We start from the raw sequence: 24,841 nt of genomic DNA on the forward strand, positions 1-24,841 counted from the left end.
ATTAAATAAATAAAAAATATTATTTTGGCTTAGGATGACAGTGTCCATTTTCAAGACCTGGAGCCAGTCCAAAAAATAGACTGACTTTTGTCTTAAATATATATAAATGTGCAATACCACACCTGGACACACCCGACCACACCCAGTATGAGAGAAAATAACAGAAAAGGGTAAACAGCATAAATCCAACAGTCGTTTGAACCATTAAAGATGTTCAGAAACTATTCAAGAATATGGTACAAAAATCCCCCAAAATATGGATAAACAGTTTAAATCGTTAACGTTAACGTTAAACAGTTAGCTAAAAGTAATTAATATATAGTTAGCAAAAAGTAAAGGTAATAGATAAACAGTTGAAATAGCTAAAAAGTAGCTAAAAGAAATGGATAAGTAAAAGTAACGGGAGAGTGGAAAAAATAATAATATAAAAATAATGGGTAAATAGTTGAAATAGCTAAAAGTAATGGATTAAGAGTCGCTGCTCCTCTAAAATAACACGTCAAATTACTACTTTATTCTCATAATACTATGAGTTTATTCTAGTAATATTATGACTTTATTCTCGAAATCTAAGATTTTTTTTTTTCCTCAATGTGGCCCTAATACTCATGAGTTTATGTCAGATTAGAGGTGAAACAGTTTGGGAACCACTGAACTTACTTTACACTATACATCCGATATACCTCTTTATAGACTGCACATATGTACATATTACATTTATTCATTGTACATACTACATTTATTTATTGACAGACTGTACACACTATGTTCACCCATTCACTCTGTATCTTTTATATCTCTATTATTGTTTTTATAATGTTTTTATGGATTAATAAAGGTTCATCTTATCTTATCTTAGCTAATTGACCTTCTAACTGATTGTTGCCATAGCAACACAGCTCTCACCTCAGGTTTAGCAAAGAAGGAGAGGTGGATAACTTTACTACCTCAAACTAAGTCTTACTATTTATCCAACAGACAGGCTTGATTAGACCAGTCCAACATGACAGTCTAACAGCAGGTCTTTTTATAACCCTGTTCCTCATCCTGCAGCTGGAGGCGCTGTGGGATGAACCGACAGTCAACAATGAAGCAGATGAAGCTGCTGATCACATGTGACTCATTCGGTTGTGTTGATGCCCGACCGGCTGCTGCTGCTTCTTTCAGTCTGCTGCCTGTCTGTCTGTCTGCCTGTCTGTCTGTCTGGGATTCCTGCTCTCTTTTGGATCATTATTATTATTAACAGAGAGAGAAACCCACAAACCACAAACCCATCATCATCATCATCATCATCATCACACAGAGAGAGAGAGAGATGTCTGCTAACACATCAGCTCAGTCTGCAAAGATGAAGAAGGACGAATCTTTCCTCGGGAAATTAGGAGGAACCCTGGGGAGGAAGAAAAAGTCTAAAGAAGGTCAGACTTTTTTTTTGTTTTTTTTTGCTGTTTTCTTGATATCCTAATAATGTAAAAGGCATTTTGTGTTTTGTGTTTTCTGTCCATGGTGCTGCAATCACGTGATGCACTATTAAAACATTCCCCTGTGGGACATCACTGCACTTTAATCATCATGCTGCTCTGCTGCTGCACAACATTTATATATAAAGACATTTCTTCCCTGCTACTCAGTTTATCTTATTGTAATCGGGTTGCATTTAAATCCTTCTGATTTTTTTTTTTTTTTAATAATATTTTTATTGAATTTTACATATATACACACACAGACAGACTAACAATATTAATAATTAAATTATACAATGAAATGTTTAGTCAGAATTTCAAAGAAAGAGAGACATGACATTTCATGTATTTCACTTATCAAACAAATAAAATAAAAGATAAGACAAAATAAATAAATACCTCAATACATCCTTCTGATTAGTGTCACAATTAATTATGTTTTTTTTTGTAATAACAAATGTGGTTCTCCTGAGTGAATGAGAAAGTCCTCTTATAGCAGCTCCACTGGCATTTAACATGAGGTAATGAACATAAATAGATGCTACAGTCACAGTATAGTGGTGACAGGAATGCAAGGTTATAAAGATAAAGAGTGTAAGAGAGAGGATGACTCGGCTCACTGTATTCTGGATATTAAAACACTCTCTCTTACTTATTGTCCTACTTTTCTTGTTGTGGGACAAACTATTTTTGACCTCCCACAGTCCAGACAGTGTGTGGTAAAACAGACAGCTGCAAGGTTTAACGCCTCAGTGTGTGTCTGTCTGTCTTCACTGTGTGTGCTCACAGCCATGTGTTTGTAATCTCTATTAAAGGAGGTCCACCAGCAGGAGGACAGAGACATTTTAATTGTTAAGGGAGCCTCATTAAATTCCACACATTTCATCTAATAAAAATGGGGTTTAACGGTTTTGAATTCAATTTGTAGTTTAGCCTCTGAAGTTTGGTGGGACGCTCATTTTTGCAACCAAATATTGTTAAAAACAATAACGTCAGGATGATTTTTTTCTTGGGACAAATGTGCACAAGACATCATCATATATCTGCAGCTTCTCAAATGAGTAGATTTGTTGCTTTACTGTTTTATATCTTTGTAAATTATTTGCATTTTAAACTGCTGGACACATTTCCTGTTTCTATACTATTGTTATAGACTCAATGATTAACAGAAAATATATATATTGGTTAGTTGCAGCCCTAAACATAATAATAATACTGTCCTGCCAGAGTGGAATAAGGAGATTCTTCTAACCTTAAAGTTGCTTCAGGGGTTAAACAGAGAAACCAGCAGACAGCTCGGCTCAGTGAGTTAATTAGATGAGAACTGGGAGGTGGATTCCTGCTTTAATTAGAAAATGAGAATAAGTGTCTTCCTGCTGAAGCTTGTGTTTAAAGCTTCACTGAAACCAGTGATATAGATTCGCTGTCGGTTAATATAACTTGGTACAGAATTAACCAGTTTTTCTCAAAATGATTACCCAAAACATTTTTATGACCCCAGAAGATACAGAGTTGTTTGAGCACGGTATACTTATTCATGGAGAGAGAGAGAGACGCTTAATTAAAATGAGGGTATACCTGTATTTCAAACCAATCAACTTCAATTCAACTATAACTGAATTGATAAGTTGTGCAAAAAAGCGCATCATTTTTGTCATTTTTAAAGCAAAAGTGCCAAACATTTGCTGGCTCCAGCTTCTCAGATATGAGGAATTGCTCCTTTTATTTGTAATTTTGAAACTTTATCCGAGGAGTCTTAAGCATTTTCCCTTTGTGCTAATATGTAATGAATAATACAACATAAAAATGTAACTGTTCCTTTATTCGTCAACATCTAGCTTACCTACTTTTTACCCTTTATTTTTAAAATACGCATTGCATTGTGGGAACAAGAACCTCCGCTAGCGCGAAAGTCGGAAGAGGCAGAGACCATCAAACACGGCAAAGTTTAGTTCGGATGTGTAGAAACCTTTCTCACACTTCTGTGGTAAAAAAATCTACGATTAATGTCTAACCAAAATGATTTATGTTCAGGACTTAACGTTAGCTCGGTATCGTTTTAGTTGGAAAGCTGTTTTGCTGACTTATTTTGAGACTAACTCAAGTTTGATATTGTAATTAACGTTTTGCCAATGCTTATATTTTAGACTTCAGTGGACGTCAGGTAGAGTTAGCTCCAGTTCTAGCCTCAGGTGGTCCGCAAAGACCGATAGGTAACGTACAAATGCAGGCTTTGGCGTCTGTTCTCCCTCCAGAATGTAAAGGTTGGGCCTGCTATTTGGCTCGGTACGGAGGATATACTGTAAAGCTACAGAATTTTCCGTTTTAGGATTAACAGAAGTGTCCGTGAATGGTGCAGAGGACATCCTGTAAACCAACAGAAATTTAAGTTTTAGGGTTGAAGAAAATGTCCGTAAACTTAACGGAAAATGTCCTGGTAATTTTCTACCAGGACATTATCTGTTTGAGTTTAGGTAATATACTCCTCAGTGTGGACAGAAGGGAATCCCTCACAGTGTGTTTGAGTTTAGCTTGTGAGAGTACAGTGCCCCTGTGTGGTCAAAGCGGATTAAAGCTCAGCTGGTTAACGGGTTATTTCAAAGGTAGAAGGTCTCTGTGAAATTAGAATTAGAAATCAGTATAACAGGAGAAAAGTATGCAACGTTTAGTCTTTGGTAATGGAGCACAGCTTGTGGCCTCACATGCTGCTGCTGCTGCTGCAGTCGTTGTGGTTTCTGTTACTTTTGGGTGTGGTGCTTTATATTCTTTAAGAGGAACACCCAAGAGAGACGAGTTGCCACTGGAAAAGCTGCTTCACATTTGCTGAATAATCATTAATAATTGTGCCTTTAAGAAATGGACTTAAGGTTTCTTAAATCGTGTTGACACTCCTTAGCAACCACACGTACACGTTTTAGTTCAGTATTAAATCCTCCTCCTCTTCTTCTTCTATTGTTAGTTTTAGTATTAAACCCTCCTCCGCTTCTACTTGTTGTGTCAGAAATGGGATGGAAAGTGTCGCTTAAGGGCTTTTCAATAAGACATAAAGGAACATTTTGTTTTACACAGCCCAGATTCCCGCATGTTCATGGCTCCCTCTCTCTGTATGTCCTGATAACTGAAAGGAAGTGTGCAGTTCTCTGACAAGGCTCAACTCCCTTTGTCAGCAACAGATTGTGCTGTAATTGTGATAGTTTAGTGAAGACAAAAAAAAAACATGTTTTTGCTTTATAAGGACTGAGAGGATGAACGTCAGGTCACATCCTCGCTGTATTATCTTAGGGGGAAGAGTGTTTACGCTCTGAAAATACAAAATATAAACTACAAGTTTTAGGATGGATGCTGACGACAGTAAGTCATCTGTTTATTGTTGCTATTTAACCTTTTTTATTCACTTCACATACTTATTTTACTGTCACTACTTTAACCAAAAAGAGATGGAGAATTTATAGTCACATTTATTCATATTGGAGGTGATATAGTGACCGATATTATCTTACTAATATGGGCTGCTGCAGTGTGTCGACCGATATTGTAACAAGAAATTACAGTAGATAAACATCAAAGATATATTTGAGATATACAGTATATTTATACAGTTTCTTCACCAAAGAGCCCGAAAATGTTTCTTTTTCTAAATTTCTTATAAATGTCCGACTCAGTACATAATCTTAAGTCACTAAATCTAACTACATTTAAAAGACTCTTTTTAAAACGAAATGTTTGTGTATGTTATGTGTCTGTATCCTTTAGCCTTGGACTCTTGATTTGGAAGAAAAAAAACCTCAAACAAATAGTAGAATATAGAAAAAGTAGTAGAATTACAATACGGAGAAAACAGAATTACAACATTAAAGAGTAACTTTGATATTATATCAACTGTTTTCCCATGTTTTTGTGTTTAAGTGACTAATAAGGGCAACAATTTCATCATTTACGTCCTCAAAAGCTCAATCGGCGACGGTCATCCTTGCAAACGGCACCCCGAAAGATCTGTTACTTTCAGAAAGTACTACCCCCTGACCCGTGCCTTTTCTGGGGGTAAAAAGGATCCATAAAATGTGCCCGGAACTTAATTTAGACCCTGATCCCTGCAGACGAAACACAATGAGTTCTTCAAAAGGTTCTTAGTTCTGGGGGAAAGTTCCCGCGGTGGAAACCGGGCTTGAAAATGCTTGTTTTTGCCATGACGGGCTCAGATTGTTATTGTAAGTGTCTGACATTATGTAAAGAGTCTCGCTCAAGGAGAAGTCTCGTTGTGAAATCTGACGAGGTGACGTGTTGCCGGAAGACAACGGTGGAATAGTGGAATACATCGATGGTGGAATCGCGAGAGCCAGCCGGGCAGAGTTTGTTGTGATGGAGTACAGAAAGTGTAGCTTAGTGTTATCTGATAGACTTTCAATGTTACGGCTGAATATTTAGATGATTTCGTCAATGAGGATGAGCTCTTTGAATTCATTTATTATAGTATCATATTCAGATTTCACAACTTCTCCTTGAGCGCGACACGATAACAAACAGATCAGATCAAGCGAAAGGTAAGAAAAATGTTTTATTTCTCTGTAGGGTCCTTTCTTTAATGTTGTCAGACACTGATAATAACAATCTGAGCCTGTCGGAGGCAGAAACAAGACGTAACATTGACGCTGCTCTCGTTTAGCAGCTGACGGCTTCAGCGTTCTCCCTCAATACTGGACCAGTTTCAGAAATGATTGTCCCCATTAGTCACTTAAACACAAAAACACGGGAAAATAGGTTGAAAAAAAACAAAGTTATCCTTTAAGTAAATAAAGTATAAGTTGTTAAAGAGTTAATATGTGCTGAAGGCCCCCTGTGGAACAAACCTGGTGACTGTCATCTCCTGGCTGCTGTTACTCACTGGTGCCTGTGTTGGTGTAAATAACCAGAGCTATATTTAAGGTCCGGCCTGTCTTCTCCATACTGCTGCATTATTTATAACTTCCCCCACGGTGCCACGGTGAACTGCCTCCCCCCCTCGGGAGCAGTGGAACCAAACAAGACGAGGTCGATTTCAATCTGCTTTACGCTGTTTGTTGTTTATGACGCAGACTGATTATACACTTAGAAGATTTAAAGCAAAAAACAAATCTGACCATATATGTTGTTGCTCCTTTTCTTCATAATGGTTTGTAAAAAAACACTGAGGAGCTTTTTACATTAATTTGTGCAATGGAGCCGGCGTAAGATAAATGTTCTTGACTGCAGGCTTTGATTTGTATTGAATTAGTGTAATTCTGTTAACAGGAATACAGCCGCTGCCTGATTGATTATCCGCTGCAGCAAAACATATTAAAGGCTCCATTCACATGCTCAGTTATTCACGGAAACAAGTCTATTCTCTTATATTGCTGTGAAATTACTATAGATTGACATTTAAAACAGTCAGTTGAAACAACAAAAACCTTTTTACACCACGCTGCATGCATTTATATATGGAGATTAAAATGAAAGGATATCCAGTCGACTCTATACCTGTCATAGGCCGGTGAAGTCTGTCCTGCGTCCACAGCCCAGATGTTACTGGTGTTGAGTTGCTTTTGTGCCTTTATGTCCAGTGTTGTCCTTCCTGGTCCCAAACACACACACACACATATACAACACACACACACACCCCTCAGCGTCTCCTGTAACTGGACCGCAGACGTGGGGTGGAGGGTTGTGACAGAAATAAACATGTGATGACGCCCCTGCCACTGCTCAGTCCCACCGACTACGATTCACACACACACACATATATACATACACTCGTACATCTTCTACCTTCGCTCGCTGCCATCGTATAGGGAACCCGGCGGTTTACAGTGGGGACATGGCGGGGCTGCTGTGTGGGACCAAGAGGAAGAAACAAGGTAAATTTGGTTTTGATTTTGGGCTTTGAGGAACTTGGAAGTGGAAATGGGGAAGCAGGACCTGTTACCTTAGTGCAACTGTAGGTTAATATCCAGCAATGTGTTGTGTCGGTTGTTGTAAGAGGTCATCAGGATGTAAGTAGTCACTGTACTTAACATTACAGAATCGACTGTGTGTCCTTTGTGAGGGTTGCTGTTATATTTCTGGGCCGGCGAGTGAAAGTATTTTTATTTCCATAAATCATTCTGCAGAAATCTGTCGTAGTAAATTTAATTAAATTGTGTAATTTTACCATTTTCACACCCATTGTACATGACTGTGTGAAGTGCCAGCAGCAGTAATGCAGTCAGATGGACACGGAGGGAGGAAGCGGCACAATTATGATGAAATGCAGCAAAGCTTGGTCTGTAATTACAAAGCAAACTGCTGATCTGTAGTGAGATAGTTGGTATTCAGCTCTTATGAGAGGGCTGAATCAGATAGGGGAATCAGTGGGGACCTCCTCCTTCCGGGGTAATTCTGTCTTTGTGAATGCTTTGAAGTTAAGATTTCATCCAGATTGTATCATAAACACACAGTTGCAGACTTTCTTTCATTATATTCTCATTTTTTTACATGCTTTTAATTTGAAAAAGAGCTCAAAGTGCAGCCGTTGGCTTTCTTTGCAGGTTTTTATAAATAGCAAAGTCAATGAAATGACAGATCTGAGAGCATTGATTGTGGTCCAGCCTGTTGCAGGTCGTACTAATTGAAATGCAGGATGATAAAAGCAACGTGGCCATTAGAGGAAGCCTTTAAATCCCTGAGTGTCTCTCCAGTCTGAAGTGAAAGCGTCTCAGTGGAAATTGATTTTATTCGATGCTTGACTCAAAGTGTTTGTTACTTTTGTCTGTCACCTTTAATCAGTTTTAATGTTCCCAGTTTCACAAATACACAAAATAGCAAAGTCAAATAGAAGTGCCATGATACATGCTTAAATTACTTGATTTTGTAATAAGACGTTGATGGACGCTGCTGTCCCTTAATGTAATCTGTAGTGGAAAGGAAAGAGCCTCTCATGGGTGGAGAAAAATGCAGGAAGTGACAGGCGTGTGACAGTTCACGCTGTAGTGCAAAATCCCTGGATAAACATTTCTCACCAACTGTTTCTGAAGTTTATGCAACTCGCAGCCCGACAACGAAATCTGCAGTGCGCTCTACAGATACAGAGTAGATACAGAGTAGATACAGAGTAGATACAGAGTAGATACAGAGTGAATGGAATACAATACTTTATAATATACACTTACTTTATAAAAGGGAGTCAAATTATTCTGCCTAATTTTGTGTTTAGCATGAATGATTACATGACTGTCACCGGCTCGCTGTAGCTGTAGTCTTCAGCCCCAACTGACTCAACTGACTCAAGTGACTCAGCCACAAAAGGTGTTAAAGGCTACAACTTTTTTTCACATATGCAGTAGTGCTCACTAAGACCTGTAAACAGATTTTGATGTGTGAAAACACTGCCGTTCCCCTTTAAGATTCTGGTAAAAGTGTCTACAGATTTAGAGGAACTAGGGCTGTCAATCGATTAGAATATTTAATCGAGATTAATCGCATGATGGTCTATAGTTAATCGCACATTTTTTATCTGTTCAAAATGTACCTTAAAGGGAGATTTGTCAAGTATTTAATACTCTTATCAACATGGGAGTGGGCAAATATGCTGCTTTATGCAAATGTATGTATATATTTATTATTGGAAATCAATTAACAACACAAAACAATGACAGATATTGTCCAGAAACCCTCACAGGTACTGCATCTAACATAAAACAATATGCTCACATAATAACATGGCAAACTCAAGACCAACAGGTAACAACAGCATGTCTATAAAGGGGGGACTCGTGGGTACCCATAGAACCTATTTTCATTCACATATCTGGAGGTCAGAGGTCAAGGGACCCCTTTGAAAATGGCCATGACAGTTTTTTCTCACCAAAAATTTAGCCTAAGTTTGCAAAGTTATATAGCCTCCTTTGGGACAAGCTAGTATGACATGGTTGGTACCAATGGATTCCTTAGGTTTTCTAGTGTCATATGATACCAGTATCTTCACTCTAGCTTTAAAACTGAGCCTGCGACAACCTAAAAATCACAAGTTGCATTAATCCGTTAAAGACATTAATGGTGTTATCGCGTAATTAACGCGTTAACTCTGACAGCCCTAAGAGAAGCCGTTCTAAATGCCGTTGTGTTCAGCTCTGACTGCTACTGACACTAAATAGAGGAAAGTGGTGGTGGAGTGACTGAAGAAGTGTCTGTAGAGGAGGAGCAGGTGCCACAAATTGACACCACAATTTCCCCACAAGGGGAATCAGTGGTGACTGTGTGCACTAATACTGTTACTGACAAGCTTTCTCTTTATTGTCTGCTTCTCTTATTTCTTTCCCACAGTCTTCGCCCGCTTATCTCTCTCTCTCTCTCTCTCTGTCTCTATACTCAGAGATTAGAAATACAGTAAATGTTCTTTTCAGACACATTTTCTTTCAATTAATCCTTCTAGTAAGTTATGAGCATGACTCATAATCAAGTCTTTATTCTGTTGATTTGTTTATTGAGTTTTGTGTGTGTTGTTGTTGTTTTACCAGTGAGTGATCTCCATGAGGAGGGGAAGAATGCCATCAACGCTCCCATGCTCCCCACAGGGACAGACATCCATCCAGAGGACACACTGCTAGGTATATATACACACATAATGCACATGTGAAGAACATCCTGTTTAGAATTGAAACTACATGTTTTATGTTAAAACACACAAAGTGTTAAACATATTAATTTATGGAGGTTGCAGTTGCATTTCGGGTATTTTCAACTTCTTAAGACTCTTGCATCCAACTGTCAGAGGTTACTGAGGTCACGGAGGATTAATATGAATATGTCGACACATGTTGAGTAACGGGACTTTGACAGCGGAGGAGCAGGAAATGAAAGTGGGTGGAGGGGAGACTCCTTTGCCCTCAGTCACCGTGTGAATCACCGTCAACGTCAGGGTGATAGGAACATTGAATACGTATGTGTTTGTGGCTGTAGATGTGAGACAAATAAATATGTCTGTGTCAAAAGGGGGAGATAAATGTGTAGGAAACAAGCCCCCCCCAAGGAAGTGCGCCGGGCTTTGAAGCAAATCTTTGTAGTGGCCAAACGGTCCAAAAGGTCTTTTTCCCATAGACTTACATTGGGAAAGAGGTAAATCAACTTCCCAGTATGAACACTTGAATAGCCCTTATTTAAATCATTAGGTCCTAAAAGTTGTAAAATGCACTAATAGGTACTTTATCACTGGGCAGTCGAGCCATTTTGGCTTCATGCGCCACTGAGCAGCTCTCATAGGAATGAATGGGAGCCTCCGACGCTGTATCCAGTTCTCTTTATACATCCATGGTAGGAAATGAAGCAGGATATTTGAATGTCACTACGCTGAGTGTCTTAATTTCTCTCACGTTATCATCACCAGAGGAGAACGCTGAGAGGATCATGTTGGACCCAACATCGCGGGAAAATCTTAAATTTAAAGATCTTCTGAAGGTAGCCTGGGATCATACTTTGTGTACAATCTGCATCTTCAGCACAATCAGAGCGATAAAAATAGGAAGAAGACTGTACATAGAAGAAGTTTGACTGTATTGTGATTTGTGTCCAGGTCCTGATTGACTGGATCAACAGTGAGTTGGAGGAGGATAGGATCATCGTCAAAGACCTGGCGGAGGACTGTTACGATGGACAAGTGCTCCAGAAGTTATTTGGTGAGAGATTGTTTTTTTTGGCATCACAACTCTCACAACATTAGGGCTGACCTCGACCAAAGACATACTTAGTCGACTGACACTCAGACGATTTTGTTGACTAAACGATTAGTTGATTTTATTACGATCAATCAAGAATCACAGTATGAAAAATGTCAGTATTATTATTAGTAGAGTTGGTAGAATAGTAAGTATTCATATCCTGCACTAATTCTATTAAAAATGCAAAGTTTCAGTCACTTGAATATGAAACAACAACATATTTATATCAGAGCAACAGGCTGCACCATCCAATTGGAAAAGGAGTCAATTAACAGCAATTTACAATTTAGTTTGCAGCCTGTGGCTCTGGTATAATGTTTTACATTTTCATATTGTGACTTTGATGCTTGACCAAAACACTGCATGTTCAATAAACTTAGTGCTGACAGTGAGCATGTATTTATGATTTCATTTCTCTATGCACCTGTGTACCAGCTGTGCATTAGACAATTAAACTCAATTCAGGGTATTTAGTAGCAGTAAATTGGCAGTAGTGAATATCTTGCCTAAAAAGTATCATCTGGAATTAGCATTAAAACATACTTTGATAACTAGTAAACACAATTCACTCACATTTCTTTCATTGTGAAGCACATTTTGAATGAAATGCTTCAGCAGGTTCAGTGTCCACTGTGATTAATGTGTATTCACGACGGTGCTGCTGTGTCTAGGAAAGCTGTTCAGGACTTCCCCCTTGTGTCTGTTATTTGTCAGAGCAGCAGGCTGAAAACATTTTCAGATTCCACTTCAACACTGTATTCTAACAACTACTAAACTTTTAATCCTCCCCACCCAAAAACAAACACAAACAAAAACTCTATAAGCATGTTTTAATGACACTTATCTCTTGTTATACCATGCTCTGGGTGAATATTTGATTCTGATTGGCTGCAGGGTGTCCATTAATTCCTGATTATGTACACCTACTAAGTAGTTGGAGTTAAACTGTCTCTTCATCGTTCTAAATGAATGCTACAAAAATACATTAATTAGAACTGTCAAAGTTAAAAACACAAATTTGTTTTAACGCCACTAATTTCTTTAACGCATTAAAGCAACTTGTGATTTTTACATGTCATACTAGCTTGTGGCAAAGGAGGCTAAATAATGCTTCAAACATTCCACGTCGTCCATTAATTCCTGATAACGGACACCTTGTCTGGCATTATCCCTTACTTACTCTATAGGTTGGACAAAAGCATCTGCTTTAGACAAAAGTGTCTACCAAGTAAAGGTTAATGTACAGCGAGCCGGTGATTGTTGTGAAATAAACCCCAACAGGTCGATGCTTAAACTTAAACTATATTAGATTCGTCACATTACAGGTACATACATGAAATTTGACCTCTGCATTTAACCGATCCTAAGGAGCAGTGGAGCCGATGCAGTTGGTCTTGCATCACCCTGAAGTGGAAGGGTTTATTTCACAACAATGACCCGCTAGCTTTACATTATCCCGCTTATAACACGGCTACTTACTTAAAAAATCCATAATTTGACACAAAAACGGTCCTCAAGAGTCCGACATCAGAACTGCGCCCATAGCAACAGTCTGTTATACGTAGCAACAGTCTGTTATAAAGAAATAGCAGACCGGAGAACGCCGTGATTGACCAATCAGAATCGAATATTCAACAAAGCCGTGTAATAAATTAATATAATCTAATGTCATTGCAATAGTAACAGTAATAAACACAAAATGTATACGATACCATTTGCAGTTAATGATGGTTGTAGTGGTTATATGCCACACGTGTTATCTATAGGCAGCAGAACTCTGTGTTCCTTCATGATTACTTCTGTTGCTCCAATCATTTATCGCCTTTCTTACATTGAACATGTTTTTCTTGTATGTAGATTCTTAAATCCTCTGTTTTTTTGTTTTTTTTTGTGTAATCAAAGAGAAAGCTGAGCTCCTCTCATTATTTTATCTCCACACTCCTACTGGTTTCTTCTTTTTCGTCTTCTTTGCTCCCACTTCTTGTCCTCTTGCGAAAACACCAGCTAATTATTGCAATGTCTCATCCGCTGTCAGACATGCAATAAGAAAACATCAAGAACTTGCATTTACAGAAAAAGCCAGCTAATACAGAACCGGGCTGATACTCTTGGTTGCATATGTTGCAGAAGTGTCACGAACAACAACAACTACAACACACAGCAGGGAACATTTTGTTAAGTGATGTGTGATTTCTTCATTTCTGTTATAGCCCTTTTTTAGTTTTCGCACTTTATCACTTTTGCACCTTCCTCCCACCAGTCTTTTATTACGTCAGATTTCCTTTTTGTATCAGTGTTGCTGGTTTCTTTTTTAATACATATATTTGAACATTTGAGACAAGCTTCCTAAATCCTCTTTCTTACTATTGCTAAGAGCAGAAAATCTTTGTTGTCTGCAGCCGCTGCATTTGTACTATTTCCAGGATCATCATGTCCTTGTTTTCCAACGAACAAAACTGCATGAAAAACACATTTTGTTTTGCACTTTTTTTGTTTGAAGCACTTCTGTAACTTTTCTCTTTCATGTAAATGAAGGCTTTTTTTTCACCAGGATTTATTCCCTTTTTAAATCTGTGTATGAGTTCCTCTCGTTATTTTTTCAAGCCTCCTAATTCAGATATTGCTTGCTTACTATCTTACATCTTACATCTGTGTAAGGAAGGTCTTTCTCTGTGTGTTTTAATTTATATCATCTCTCTTGTTGTCGACAGAAAAGTTGTCGGGCAGGAAGCTGAACGTGGCCGAGGTGACCCAGTCAGAGATCGGCCAGAAGCAGAAGCTTCAGACGGTTTTAGAGGCCGTCAACGAGCTGCTGAGGCCTCACGGCTGGACCATTGAGTGGAGCGTGGACTGTGAGTTTTACATCGACGTTTTACAGCGATTTGCTGCTTAAACTGGTACTCCAGCGATTAAGTGGTGGACTTCCATCTTTCATTAGATTCTCCCTGTCTTCTAACTTCCCACATCCTTCAGATTCTACACTGGGGCTGTCAGATTTTCACTACCACTCATCGTGGACTAAAGAATTCACATTATACGATATTATATTATTATATTATTATTATTATTATTATTTTTATTAATAATAATAATAATAATAATAATAATAATAATAATAATAATAATAATAACGATATATTTAGAACATTTGAAAAATTCATCTGTAACTTTGTTTATTGTGTGTTTTGTCTCTTTTTTGGCAAATTAATTACACTCAAAATATGAGTGTATGGATGTGGAGAGAGAGTCTGTAACCATAACTGTTAATATGAAATGATTTAAGAGGATTATTTACATGATATTATCCTAATATTATTAACACGATATCAATATTTCATTTTTAAGTAACGCGGTTATTGTCCATACCGGTATATATCGCGACAGCCCTACTCTACACATCTATTTTGTTTCTGTTAAAATTTTAAGTCTCAAGCCAAGATAACCCTGATGACATCACTACAGTATGTCATCATTGGGGTTATGTTGTCACACATCGGAGAGCTCCTCCACGGCCACAGAAGATATTATACAACTGTTTCTACAGGCTTTATCCTCGTGACGAGCAAACTGAACTTCATGTGCAAAATTGTAGGATGCCCCTTTAACATATAATCTCTTAATTTGCATAACAAACAAATAGAAATTCTTAAATCCTGTACAGAGTTTTCAGGAGCTCTACAAATGTCAGGATTTCCCACCGGAGCCCACAGAGCTGCAGTAATTCATGCTTCATTAACTGCTCATTTGCAGCTTTTTCATTTTTAGTTTTGTCTCTTGAAAAAGAAAAAGCACCGACTGTTACCTTTCATCTTTAGAAAGAATTGCTCATATCATTACGTTAGCTCGTAGTGTGCAACGTGCTGACAGCCCTCTCTTATGATTTTCCTGTTACAGCTATCCATTCAAAGAACCTGGTGGCTATCGTCTATCTGCTGGTGGCTCTCGCGATGCACTTCCTGGCGCCCATTCGGCTGCCTGAGCATGTTTCTGTGCAGGTGGTGGTCGTCAAGGTAAAGAGGCTCATCAAGCTCACACAGGGTTGGCGTTCATTATCGTTATGTGCAATGATGCAGGGACGGATACGGAGGTGTATAGTTATTTTTATTCAGTTAATTAAACTTTTATTTAGCCCTCACTGAGATTAAGAATACCTTTTTCAAAATAGGCAGCAATAAAAGTTACAGTTACAGACAGAGAAGAAACTAAATATACAGTATATATATATATATATATTGCTGATTGTTTATGTATGTTTGAAAATATAGATGTATGTATGTATTATTATTATTATTATTTTGCCCATACTGTGGTTTATGTGATAATTCTGTTCTTCGTTTGACTTTTTATGTATTATTTTTATTTATGTTTTAATTTTATTCTTTATTTATTTTGAAAAAAAATTTCTTTGTTTTTCTGGGGGGTATAAAAAACGGACCACATGCACACTTCTGTATTTGGTATTTCACACTTAATGGATTGCAAAGTTATGTTGTTGATGAAAAAGGAAAATAAAAACAAAATCGAAATCTACAAAAATGTTTAGAAAATCACAAATAAAATGTTTAATACAATCAATACAATCAAAACAACCAAAGAAACCATAAAATATATAAAACCAAAAGAATACGAATAATATAATGTCTAAATGTTTCTGTTGTCTTTCAGTATTTGTCTTTGTCTTGTCTGAACATGTGATTTTAATAATGTGCATCAACAATTGTAGTTATTCTCTCACAGTAACTGAAGCATTTTGATTTTGTTTGAGCAGAAGCGAGAGGGCATCCTGCAGACTGCTCTTGTGACCAAGGAGCTGACGAGCACTACAGAGTAAGAGCTGATAATTAATAATAATTGTATCCCCAATCGTCCTCTTTTTTTTAATATCAATGCTGTATAGTAATAATAATGTTTATTGTAGTATAAAGTAAAGATTTTTAAAATTGTCTCATTTTGTTTGTTTTTCAGAATGATGATGGGACGGTTTGGTGAGTCTCAGACACATCATCATGTTACAATATTATGGAAATGTCCCTTTAATTTTACTGTTTCTTTATTTATCTGCTTAAAGGAATAGTTCAGCATTTTGGGAAATACACTTATTTTCTTTTATTGCTGAGAGTTAGATGAGAAGATCGATACCAATTCTAGATAGGAGAGTGGTATCGATCTTCTTATCTCAAAATTTCAAACCGTTCCTTTAAATATTCATAACATTTGAATCATTCTTTTTTTACAACAGAGAGGGATGCATTTGACACTTTGCTGGATCACGCACCTGACAAGCTCAACGTGGTGAAAACGGTATTAAAGACCTTTTCTTTGCATGATAATGGATAGTATAATAATAATAATAATAATAATAATAATAATAATAATAATAATAATGATAATAATGATAATAATATGATTATACTGTAAAAATGATTAATACTTTGTTGATCCCGTTACCAGTCTCTCATCACCTTCGTGAACAAACACCTGAACAAGCTGAACCTGGAAGTTACTGAGCTGGAATCTCAGGTGAGAGATTTGATGGTTTATCTCCAGTCAATTATTAAAAATTATCATTAGTTTGTGTTATGTGTTAAAATATTTTCATCCTCTCATCTTCTCTCTATTTGCATGCATGATTTTATTTTTCTAATATACATAATCCACTCTAATTTACTTGTGCAGTTTTAAAATTGTATGTGCTATTACAGATATTTTTATGTATTTTATTTTATTTTATTTAAATGTTTTATTATTATATTTTTTTATTATTATTATTATTATTATTATTATTATTGGCATTTTTTCTCCTTCCTTGTTTTTGAATACTTTGTTTTTCAATTTAGTTTAGTTTTTATATGTACATATTACTTTATTTGTTATGGTTTAGGTTTTATTTTATTTAAATGTTTTATTATTATATTTGTTTATTATTTTTATTTATTATTATTATTATTATTATTATTATTATTATTATTATTATTGACATTTTTTTCTCCTTCCTTGTTTTTGAATGCTTTGTTTTTAAATTTAGTTTAGTTTTGATATGTACATATTACTTTATTTGTTATGGTTTAGGTTGTTTGTTTCTTAAGGAAACAATTAAAAGCATCATTAAAATATAGATATGTATATAAGATATAGATATGTATATATATATATATATATCTATCTCTATATATAGAGATAGATATATCTATCTATATATAGAGATAGGTATATATATTTATATATCTATATATATAGATATAGATATGTATATATATTTATGTATATGTATATATATTTATATATATATGTATATATCATTATATGTATATGTATATATATTTATATATATATGTATATATCATTATATATATATGTATATATATTTATGTATATATACATATATATATATATATTTATATGTGTGTGTGTGTGTGTGTGTCTAGTTTGCTGATGGCGTGTACCTGATATTGCTGATGGGGCTGCTAGAAGACTACTTTGTCCCTCTGTACAACTTCTTCCTCACCCCCGAGAGCTTCGAACAGAAGGTGAAAACACGCTCAAAAAGTGACATTTGTCGGTCAAATACGAAGATTTTTATTTATATTGAGTTTCCATGTTGTTCTCCTTCAGGTCCACAACGTGGCGTTTGCCTTTGAGCTGATGCAGGATGGAGGCCTGAGGAAACCCAAAGCCAGACCAGAAGGTATTTTATAGACTTATTACATGATTTATTACAACATCAGATAAAAGACAATTTCTTGGAGGAGATTTTATGGAGGCTGACATGAGACCATTTAAAAAGGGTGTTTAGTCGTTGATGTGCTGCAGTAGCAGTCATATTAAAAGTTGTCCAGTAGATGGAGACTTTGCCTTACCCTTAAACTCTATTATTGGATGAATGGTGAAGACTTACTGGCTTCACATAGTTGTTGCTTTTTATGATGATTGATTTTCACAAGTATTATTCTCTGTTTGTCACAGAGACTTGCTTTTTATTAACCCATCACACTCTGTGCATACCCCCCGTAGAGTTAGAAATAGCTTTCAGACTGTGATCTAATACAGTTGACTGACTGCAAACTTAAACTTAAAATCAGCATCTTAATCCACTGAAGCATTCAAATTAATATCAGGTACTGTTACTTGTTTTAATCCACAGAATATGATATTGAAAGAACAATTTATTTGATTGTTTTGTGACTTAAATTAAAGTGTTAACAGTCTGTACAATCGTCTCAGCACAATATATTTAAGAATAGAGAGGAGAGCGGTGTCGGCAGGGACACTTTTGTAACTTTTACTCTACTTGAACAATAATGAACAGAATTTGATCCCTGAACAGATACAACTGTCTGCTAACAATTTATCAAGTTTTCTAGAGACAAACACAAACATGAAAGGCACAATTTTTTTTAAACGTACAAGGAGTGCTTTTTCTGAAAAGTCTGCCTCCCCGGGACGGTTTTTGACACCTTGTTCTTGGCTAATAAAAATATCATTTAAATTGAAAAAAAATGCAATCTAAATTTAAACCCCTTATATCTACAACGTCACTTGTTTTACACATTTCTTTGAGAAAAAAAAAAATCGAATTATTATATTTTCATAAATTACCGAGATATGGAATTTGACTGGCTGCTAACATTCACTCAGTGACTTCACATTGGGTCTTATTCAATTAGAAAAAGCCTTTGTCTTGTGTTTTGGAGAGCAGGCTCACTTTGGATTCATGTTCTACCAACAAACACTATCATCGACTGATAGGTCAGAAAATAAGCTCTCCAACAATATATTTTTGTATGTGGTATAACTAAAAACAGTTTGGTACAAGAAAAATAACAAAAGAGCCAAAATTGACTTACACACGTACAGTATATGTCAAAACTGTGAATTAAATGTGAGGAATAGTCAGAAGGTCTCCACATTGAGGTTTAGGCAAGACAAGGCAGCTTTATTTGTAGAGCACATTTCACCAACAGGGCAATTCAAAGTGCTTTACACAAACATTCAAGAACATTACGACAAAGTGCAAAAGAACATTAAGACATAATTAAAACAGTTATAAAAACATTAAAGATTAGAAAATAAAAACAAGCTAAAAATAAAAGCTAGAATAGAAGCTAAAATAGAATATAACACACAAGAGTAAAAGTTATAGTGCAGTATAAGATTATTATTTGGTTTAATAAAAGGCAGCAGCAAACAGGAAAGTTTTTAGCTTTGATTTAAAAGAACTCAGAGTTGGAGTCTGTCCTGCAGGTTTCTGGGAGCTTGTTCCAGATATTTGGTGCATAAAAACTGAAGGCTGCTTCTGCATGTTTAGTTGTGACTCTGGGGACACTAAGCAGACCTGCTCCAGATGACCTGAGAGGTCTGGATGGTTCATAACATAGCAGAAGATCAGAAATGTATTTTGGCTCTAAACCATGTAGTGCTTTAAACCAGCAGCAGTATTTTGAAATCAATTCTCTGAGAGACAGGGAGCCAGTGTAGAGACCTCAGAACTGGACTGATATGATCCACTTTCTTGATCTTAGTGAGGACTCTGTGTTCTGAATCAGCTGCAGCTTTCTGATCGATTCTTTAGGAAGACCAGTAAAGATGCCGTTACAGTAGTCAAGTCAGCTGAAGATAAATGCATAGACTAGTTTAAAGTGAAGAGGTCGTGGATGAGTATGAGCATGGTGAATGGCATAGTTGCTTTCTAACCTGTTAAAAAGGCCCCGTCCCTACTCTTCCCTACTTATTTAAATGTACAGTATACTTCCCTCTTGTATGTACTTATATAATTCTCAGAGCTACTTTGAATATTCACGTTTCGCTCCACATTCTTGTCCCATATTTCACCATATTTCATGTCTCACATTCCAGTTATTTAATCACTTATATATTCTACTACGTAATGCACTGTACATACTTTTGCTCTTTGTTTATTTTATTATTTTCTTTGGCCTGAATCGCTCTTTATATGTTCTGTTCCTGTTTTTTATGCCTGTATATCTCTATTTTTTTTTTTATAATAATAATAATAATAATTTTATTTGTAGAGCACTTTTCAAGCACAAAGTGCTTTCCAAGGAAATTCACATCATAGACAGTAGAATACAATGAAACGTAAATAATGAAATAAAAAACAATAGAGAGTTTAATAAAGAAACAAGCATATACATATTCATACAATTACATATGCACATACATACGCATCAGCACACAAGCATACAAATGACTCAAATTCACCTGATTGGAAAAGCCGTTCAATAAAAGTGAGTTTTAAAGGGGACATATCATGCTCATCTTCAGGTTCATACTTGTATTTTGGGTTTCTATTAGAACATGTTTACATGCTTTATTGTTCAAACAACACATTATTATTCTCATACTGTCTGTCTGAATATACCTGTATTCATGCTCTGTCTGAAACGCTCCGTTTTAGAACATTTCAACGGAACTGCGTTGCTAGACAACAGTTTGGGTCCATGTTTACTTCCTGTCAGCTGATGTTATTTACATACACTGCAACAGGAAACAAACTGGGACACATTTAGAATGTTTACGTTTAAAACTGTGAAATAGTTTAAATATTGTAGATTTGTGACATCACAAATTGACAGAAATTCTGACGGCTTGTTTCTGAACACGGGCTGTGTGTATTTCTCCGTATATTGAGTGTTTTGATACTTTCACAGTATTTATATAGCACTTAAACCTGCTTTATAATGTAAAATACATGAAAATCTCACTTTTTACAATATGGGACCTTTAAGACTGGATTTAAAAGTGGTGACAGAGTGAGCTGATCTGATGCTCAGTGGAAGACTGCTCCAGAGTCGGGAGGCCATTACTGCAAAGGCTCGCTGTCTCACTCTCTCTTTCCGCTGAGCAGCTGAGCGTCTCATTCTTCGCAGACAGACCATTAAATCAGCTAAATAGAATAACAAACATCACTCAACCCCATCGCCTATTGTTTATATTTTAAGGAACCTCTCGCCTGCCTTCCTGCTGTATCATCCACGGCCGTGCAGTTCAGAGGAAAAGCCTTACCTTTCTAAACTACTCGCTGACTGCTAACGTTACTCGTGTTAAATAGCGGTCCACTTCCGTGTTTCGGTACGGTTGGCTTTCACACCTGATGCGAACCGTGCCTGAGTACGGTACGGAGCATTTACACTAATCAATCGAACTAGACTTTGGGGACAGGTGTACTCGGATCCGGGCCCGCGTCCCTAATGTGAAAGCACCCTAAAAGCACTATAAAAACAATTCTAAAAGAGACGGGGAGCCAATGTAGTGAAGCCAGAATTGGTGTAATGTGAGAGAATCGCTTAGTTTTTGTCAGTAGTCTAATAATTACACTATGCACACTAGTCCTGCAAGATGGCAGCTAAGTATTAGACTAATAAATATTTAAATTTTAAACCGGTATGAGCTGACTTTCAAAATGTGTAAATATTTTTTTATTCCCTCTGCTCTGTATTAATGCAAATGCTTCTCCCTTCTTCAAACATTTCCTCTACTAAGCCAAAAAGGGAAATATTTCTTCCCCCCCAAAAAAAAACACTTGCAATTTTTGCAGTAATTGGACATTACAGCTATTATCTTCATTCTGATATTATCTTCCAACTGCACTCAGTTTATGTGTTCTGATTAGCATACAGTTTGCTGAGGTTTGTGCATATCTGCAGGTTCATTATAAACGAAAGTTTAGCTGTTAATGATATCAACAGTGTCACCCCCGAGCTAACGGGGAAATGCAGACAATAAGGCGCTTAAGGCGTCCTAGTTTTAAATGGTGATGCAATACAGCACCGCTGTAACAAAATGGTGTCTGGCTTGAATCACTTAACAAAGACCTAGTTGTGATGAGAAATTACAATAAGCAAATTATGTAGTACACCATGTTACTCATGAAGAGAACAGAGAGTAGCCTTTGAGTCTCTCCTGGTACGAAGTAATGCATCAGATGATCAATGATGAGCTATTTTAAGCTCCATTTCCTCTTCAAAATTACAAATAACCTTTGAAGGAAAGTAGTCCAACAGCAATCACAGAAGAGGCATTGTAAACACGATTTCACGGTAGCACAGCTCATTTATTTTGTGCTTCGCTGTTCCAAGGATGCAATTCTTCTCTTTTAAGATTAGTTTTTGTGCGTGTCAAAGGTCTAATTCTTCTCCCTGAAACTCTAATGATCTTCTCCGTTTTGTTTTTCCAGATGTTGTCAACCTGAACCTGAAGTCCACCCTCAGAGTCCTCTACAACCTGTTCACCAACTACAAAAACTCGGACTGAACTTTTCCCAGTTTCACTCCCTGATATTAGTTTTGAACGCTGCCCTGTCTGTGCCTGCACTGATATTATGCATTACAGTCTGGACACTGGAGGAGGAGACCAACTGGGGACTGAAAAGTCGTCATTATGTGAGACTTTAAAAAAGACCCACGGGGCTCCGAATGTTAGTATTTAATCTTCCTCCAAATGTCAGTATTTATTTATTCCTTCCTCGAATGCTAAACGCAGGAAACCATGCGACCTTTAGCCTGCATTTCAATACAAAGCCGTCACAGGAAACATGAGCGGAGGACAGAATGTTAAAACTGGACATTTGTTGTGTGATTATTACTCTCCAGAATATTTAAGAAAGTTGAAAATGCTGTTATATTATATCTAAAATTAATTTGTGTCAATATTAAAAGACTAGTTTTTGGGAAATACGCTTTCTTGCCAAGAGTTTGATGAGAAGATTGATACCACTTTGTATGCTAAATATTAAGCTAACATTAGAGCCAGCAGCCGGTTAGCTTATTTTAGCATAAAGACTGGAAACGGGGGAACTGCTACTCTCGAGAAGATGACAAAATCCGCCTACAAACACCTCTAAAGCTTACGCAACACGCTATATCCATAGACTGTTGAATCACGTTTGTTTGATCCGTTTAAAAAGAAAAGTGTACAAACGACGAGTAACTACAGATTTATTTATTTTTTAAGTTTCATGTTGGACAACAAACTGTGCACCAGATAGAAAGGTACCTTTATTTTATACCAGGAAATGTCATTGAACCCATATACTTTAAAAAATATAGATACAGTAGCCTACAGCGCACATCTGCCTTAAATTAACCTTCACAATGCTAAACTACACAATCATCCCGACAAAGATAAGATAGCTAATAACTAAATACTAAGAAAACATCGGCTAATACTGCATATTTAATCTACCGGTATCTTGCAAAATAACACCTGTAACGTTAGACTACCTTTATGTCTGAATATATGCTATAAATATATACTACATTTAGTCTATTGAATCTTATTCACTGTGCAATGTTTTGTGTTATCTTTTGACACTTGCAGTAAACAGCCTGCGGATGGCACTTTCACCCTCCTAAAATGTCCGACTTGCTGTCGGTGACGTCACATTCCCATTCCCTATCAAGCCCCCCAGGAAGTGCACCGGTCGTCGATCCGGACTTTCGTAGTGGCCAAACGGCGGTACTGCAACCTCCGTGTCAGTCACGTGATGCCGTTGGGCCCAAAAATACTTTGTCCCATAGACTTACATTGGGAAAGAGACGTCTGTAACTCAGCAGATAATTTTTTTTAGGTGAATCAACTTCCCAGTACGAACACTCTAATGTCCTTATTTAAAAAAAAATCAGTTTTTAAAGTTGTAAAACTCACTAATAGCGGAATCCAGAGTTATTTCCCTTCCTCCGTTCATGTGAGTGAGACCCACTACTATACCACTACTAGCCCACTACTATTATTATTATTAGCCTACTACTGTCCGTTGACAGTGATGTACTGGAGGCCGCGCCCACTGCGGCTGTAGTTTCATATTTAATGGACGGTTTTATTGATCGTCTCACGTAACTCTTGACAAGAAAGCGAATAAGCGTTATTTCCCCAAACTATTCTTTTAAGAAACTTGAAAATGCTATGTATTATATATATATCTGAAAATGCGTTGTATATTCTTACTACAGCTACCGTATATATATATATACTATAATCGCTTTTACTTGACGGCTGAAGGAACTGTGAACGGTCCTCGTTTACTCTGAACTAGGCACACCACATCTCAAGCCATATTTAAAAGCTGATGCAGTTGTTGCCTTAAGTGCAGCGGGCTCTTTCTTCGTCCCAGGGGGTGGGGGGGGAGCCCCAGTCAGAGTATCTTCGTATTGACTGGCCTTTGAGACGAGTCTCCGAGGAGGCGTGGACCTCACGCTGCTCTCCTTGAAGCAGACCGCGGTCCCGCCGTGCCACCTGGAGACCCGCTGAGACGTACAGTGCACTGCTACTCGTGCATTTTAGAGCCGGGTGCTGAATTATTGAGAGAGTGGATGAGTCAATCTAAGCGCTGGATGTCTCACCCCTGTGTGTGTTTTTTTTTTATTTTTATCTTGCCATATCAAGAAATAAATGCCTGAAATCAAACAGAATGAGAATTTCATTTTGTCTCTCACTTGCGTGATTTGCTTCGGCTTTTGAACGAGATTGGCTTTGGAACAGCCAATTCCTGCAATTTGAGTTTTCGCTAAAGGAATTATGGGTTTATTTTAGACCTTTATTTTCTTGTCTCATTCCTTTGTTGCTATGGTAACCTTCCACATCCCCCCCCAAATTGCCCCTTCGTCTGGCTGATGGGTGGTCCTTTTTCTTTTCTTCAACGAGGCTGGTGCTCAT

The 24,841-nt window shown here is 37.0% G+C and overlaps 1 protein-coding gene across 3 annotated transcripts; it reads left to right on the plus strand.

Moving 5' to 3' along the window:
* The first annotated feature begins 1,111 nt into the window (after window positions 1-1,111).
* On the plus strand, window positions 1,112-24,592 carry parvb (parvin, beta). Of its 3 annotated transcripts, none has more exons than XM_074634004.1 (13): window positions 1,112-1,418; window positions 9,974-10,063; window positions 10,840-10,910; window positions 11,026-11,128; window positions 13,882-14,022; window positions 15,065-15,180; window positions 15,939-15,997; window positions 16,136-16,155; window positions 16,410-16,471; window positions 16,622-16,690; window positions 17,596-17,697; window positions 17,783-17,855; window positions 22,365-24,592. In XM_074634004.1, exons 1-13 carry the CDS (start codon window positions 1,316-1,318, stop codon window positions 22,439-22,441), a joined length of 1,086 nt encoding a protein of 361 aa, XP_074490105.1. In that variant the 5' UTR covers window positions 1,112-1,315; the 3' UTR covers window positions 22,442-24,592. The 3 variants fall into 3 exon arrangements, with proteins under 3 accessions (XP_074490105.1, XP_074490108.1, XP_074490107.1); XM_074634007.1 differs by lacking the exon at window positions 1,112-1,418 and adding an exon at window positions 4,663-4,814; XM_074634006.1 differs by lacking the exon at window positions 1,112-1,418 and adding an exon at window positions 7,184-7,336.
* Window positions 24,593-24,841: the final 249 nt, after the last annotated feature.

The sequence above is a fragment of the Sebastes fasciatus genome, chromosome 4, assembly GCF_043250625.1.
Source record: "Sebastes fasciatus isolate fSebFas1 chromosome 4, fSebFas1.pri, whole genome shotgun sequence".
Taxonomy (NCBI): Eukaryota; Metazoa; Chordata; class Actinopteri; order Perciformes; family Sebastidae; genus Sebastes; species Sebastes fasciatus.

Bases quoted from the DNA above. Each gene is read 5' to 3' on its own strand.
- parvb (XM_074634004.1), top strand. From the start codon at position 1,316: ATGTCTGCTAACACATCAGCTCAGTCTGCAAAGATGAAGAAGGACGAA. The intron at 10,911-11,025 runs GTAGCCTGGGAT...ATTTGTGTCCAG, and splicing joins AATTTAAAGATCTTCTGAAG to GTCCTGATTGACTGGATCAA. The intron at 16,472-16,621 runs GTATTAAAGACC...TCCCGTTACCAG, and splicing joins AGCTCAACGTGGTGAAAACG to TCTCTCATCACCTTCGTGAA.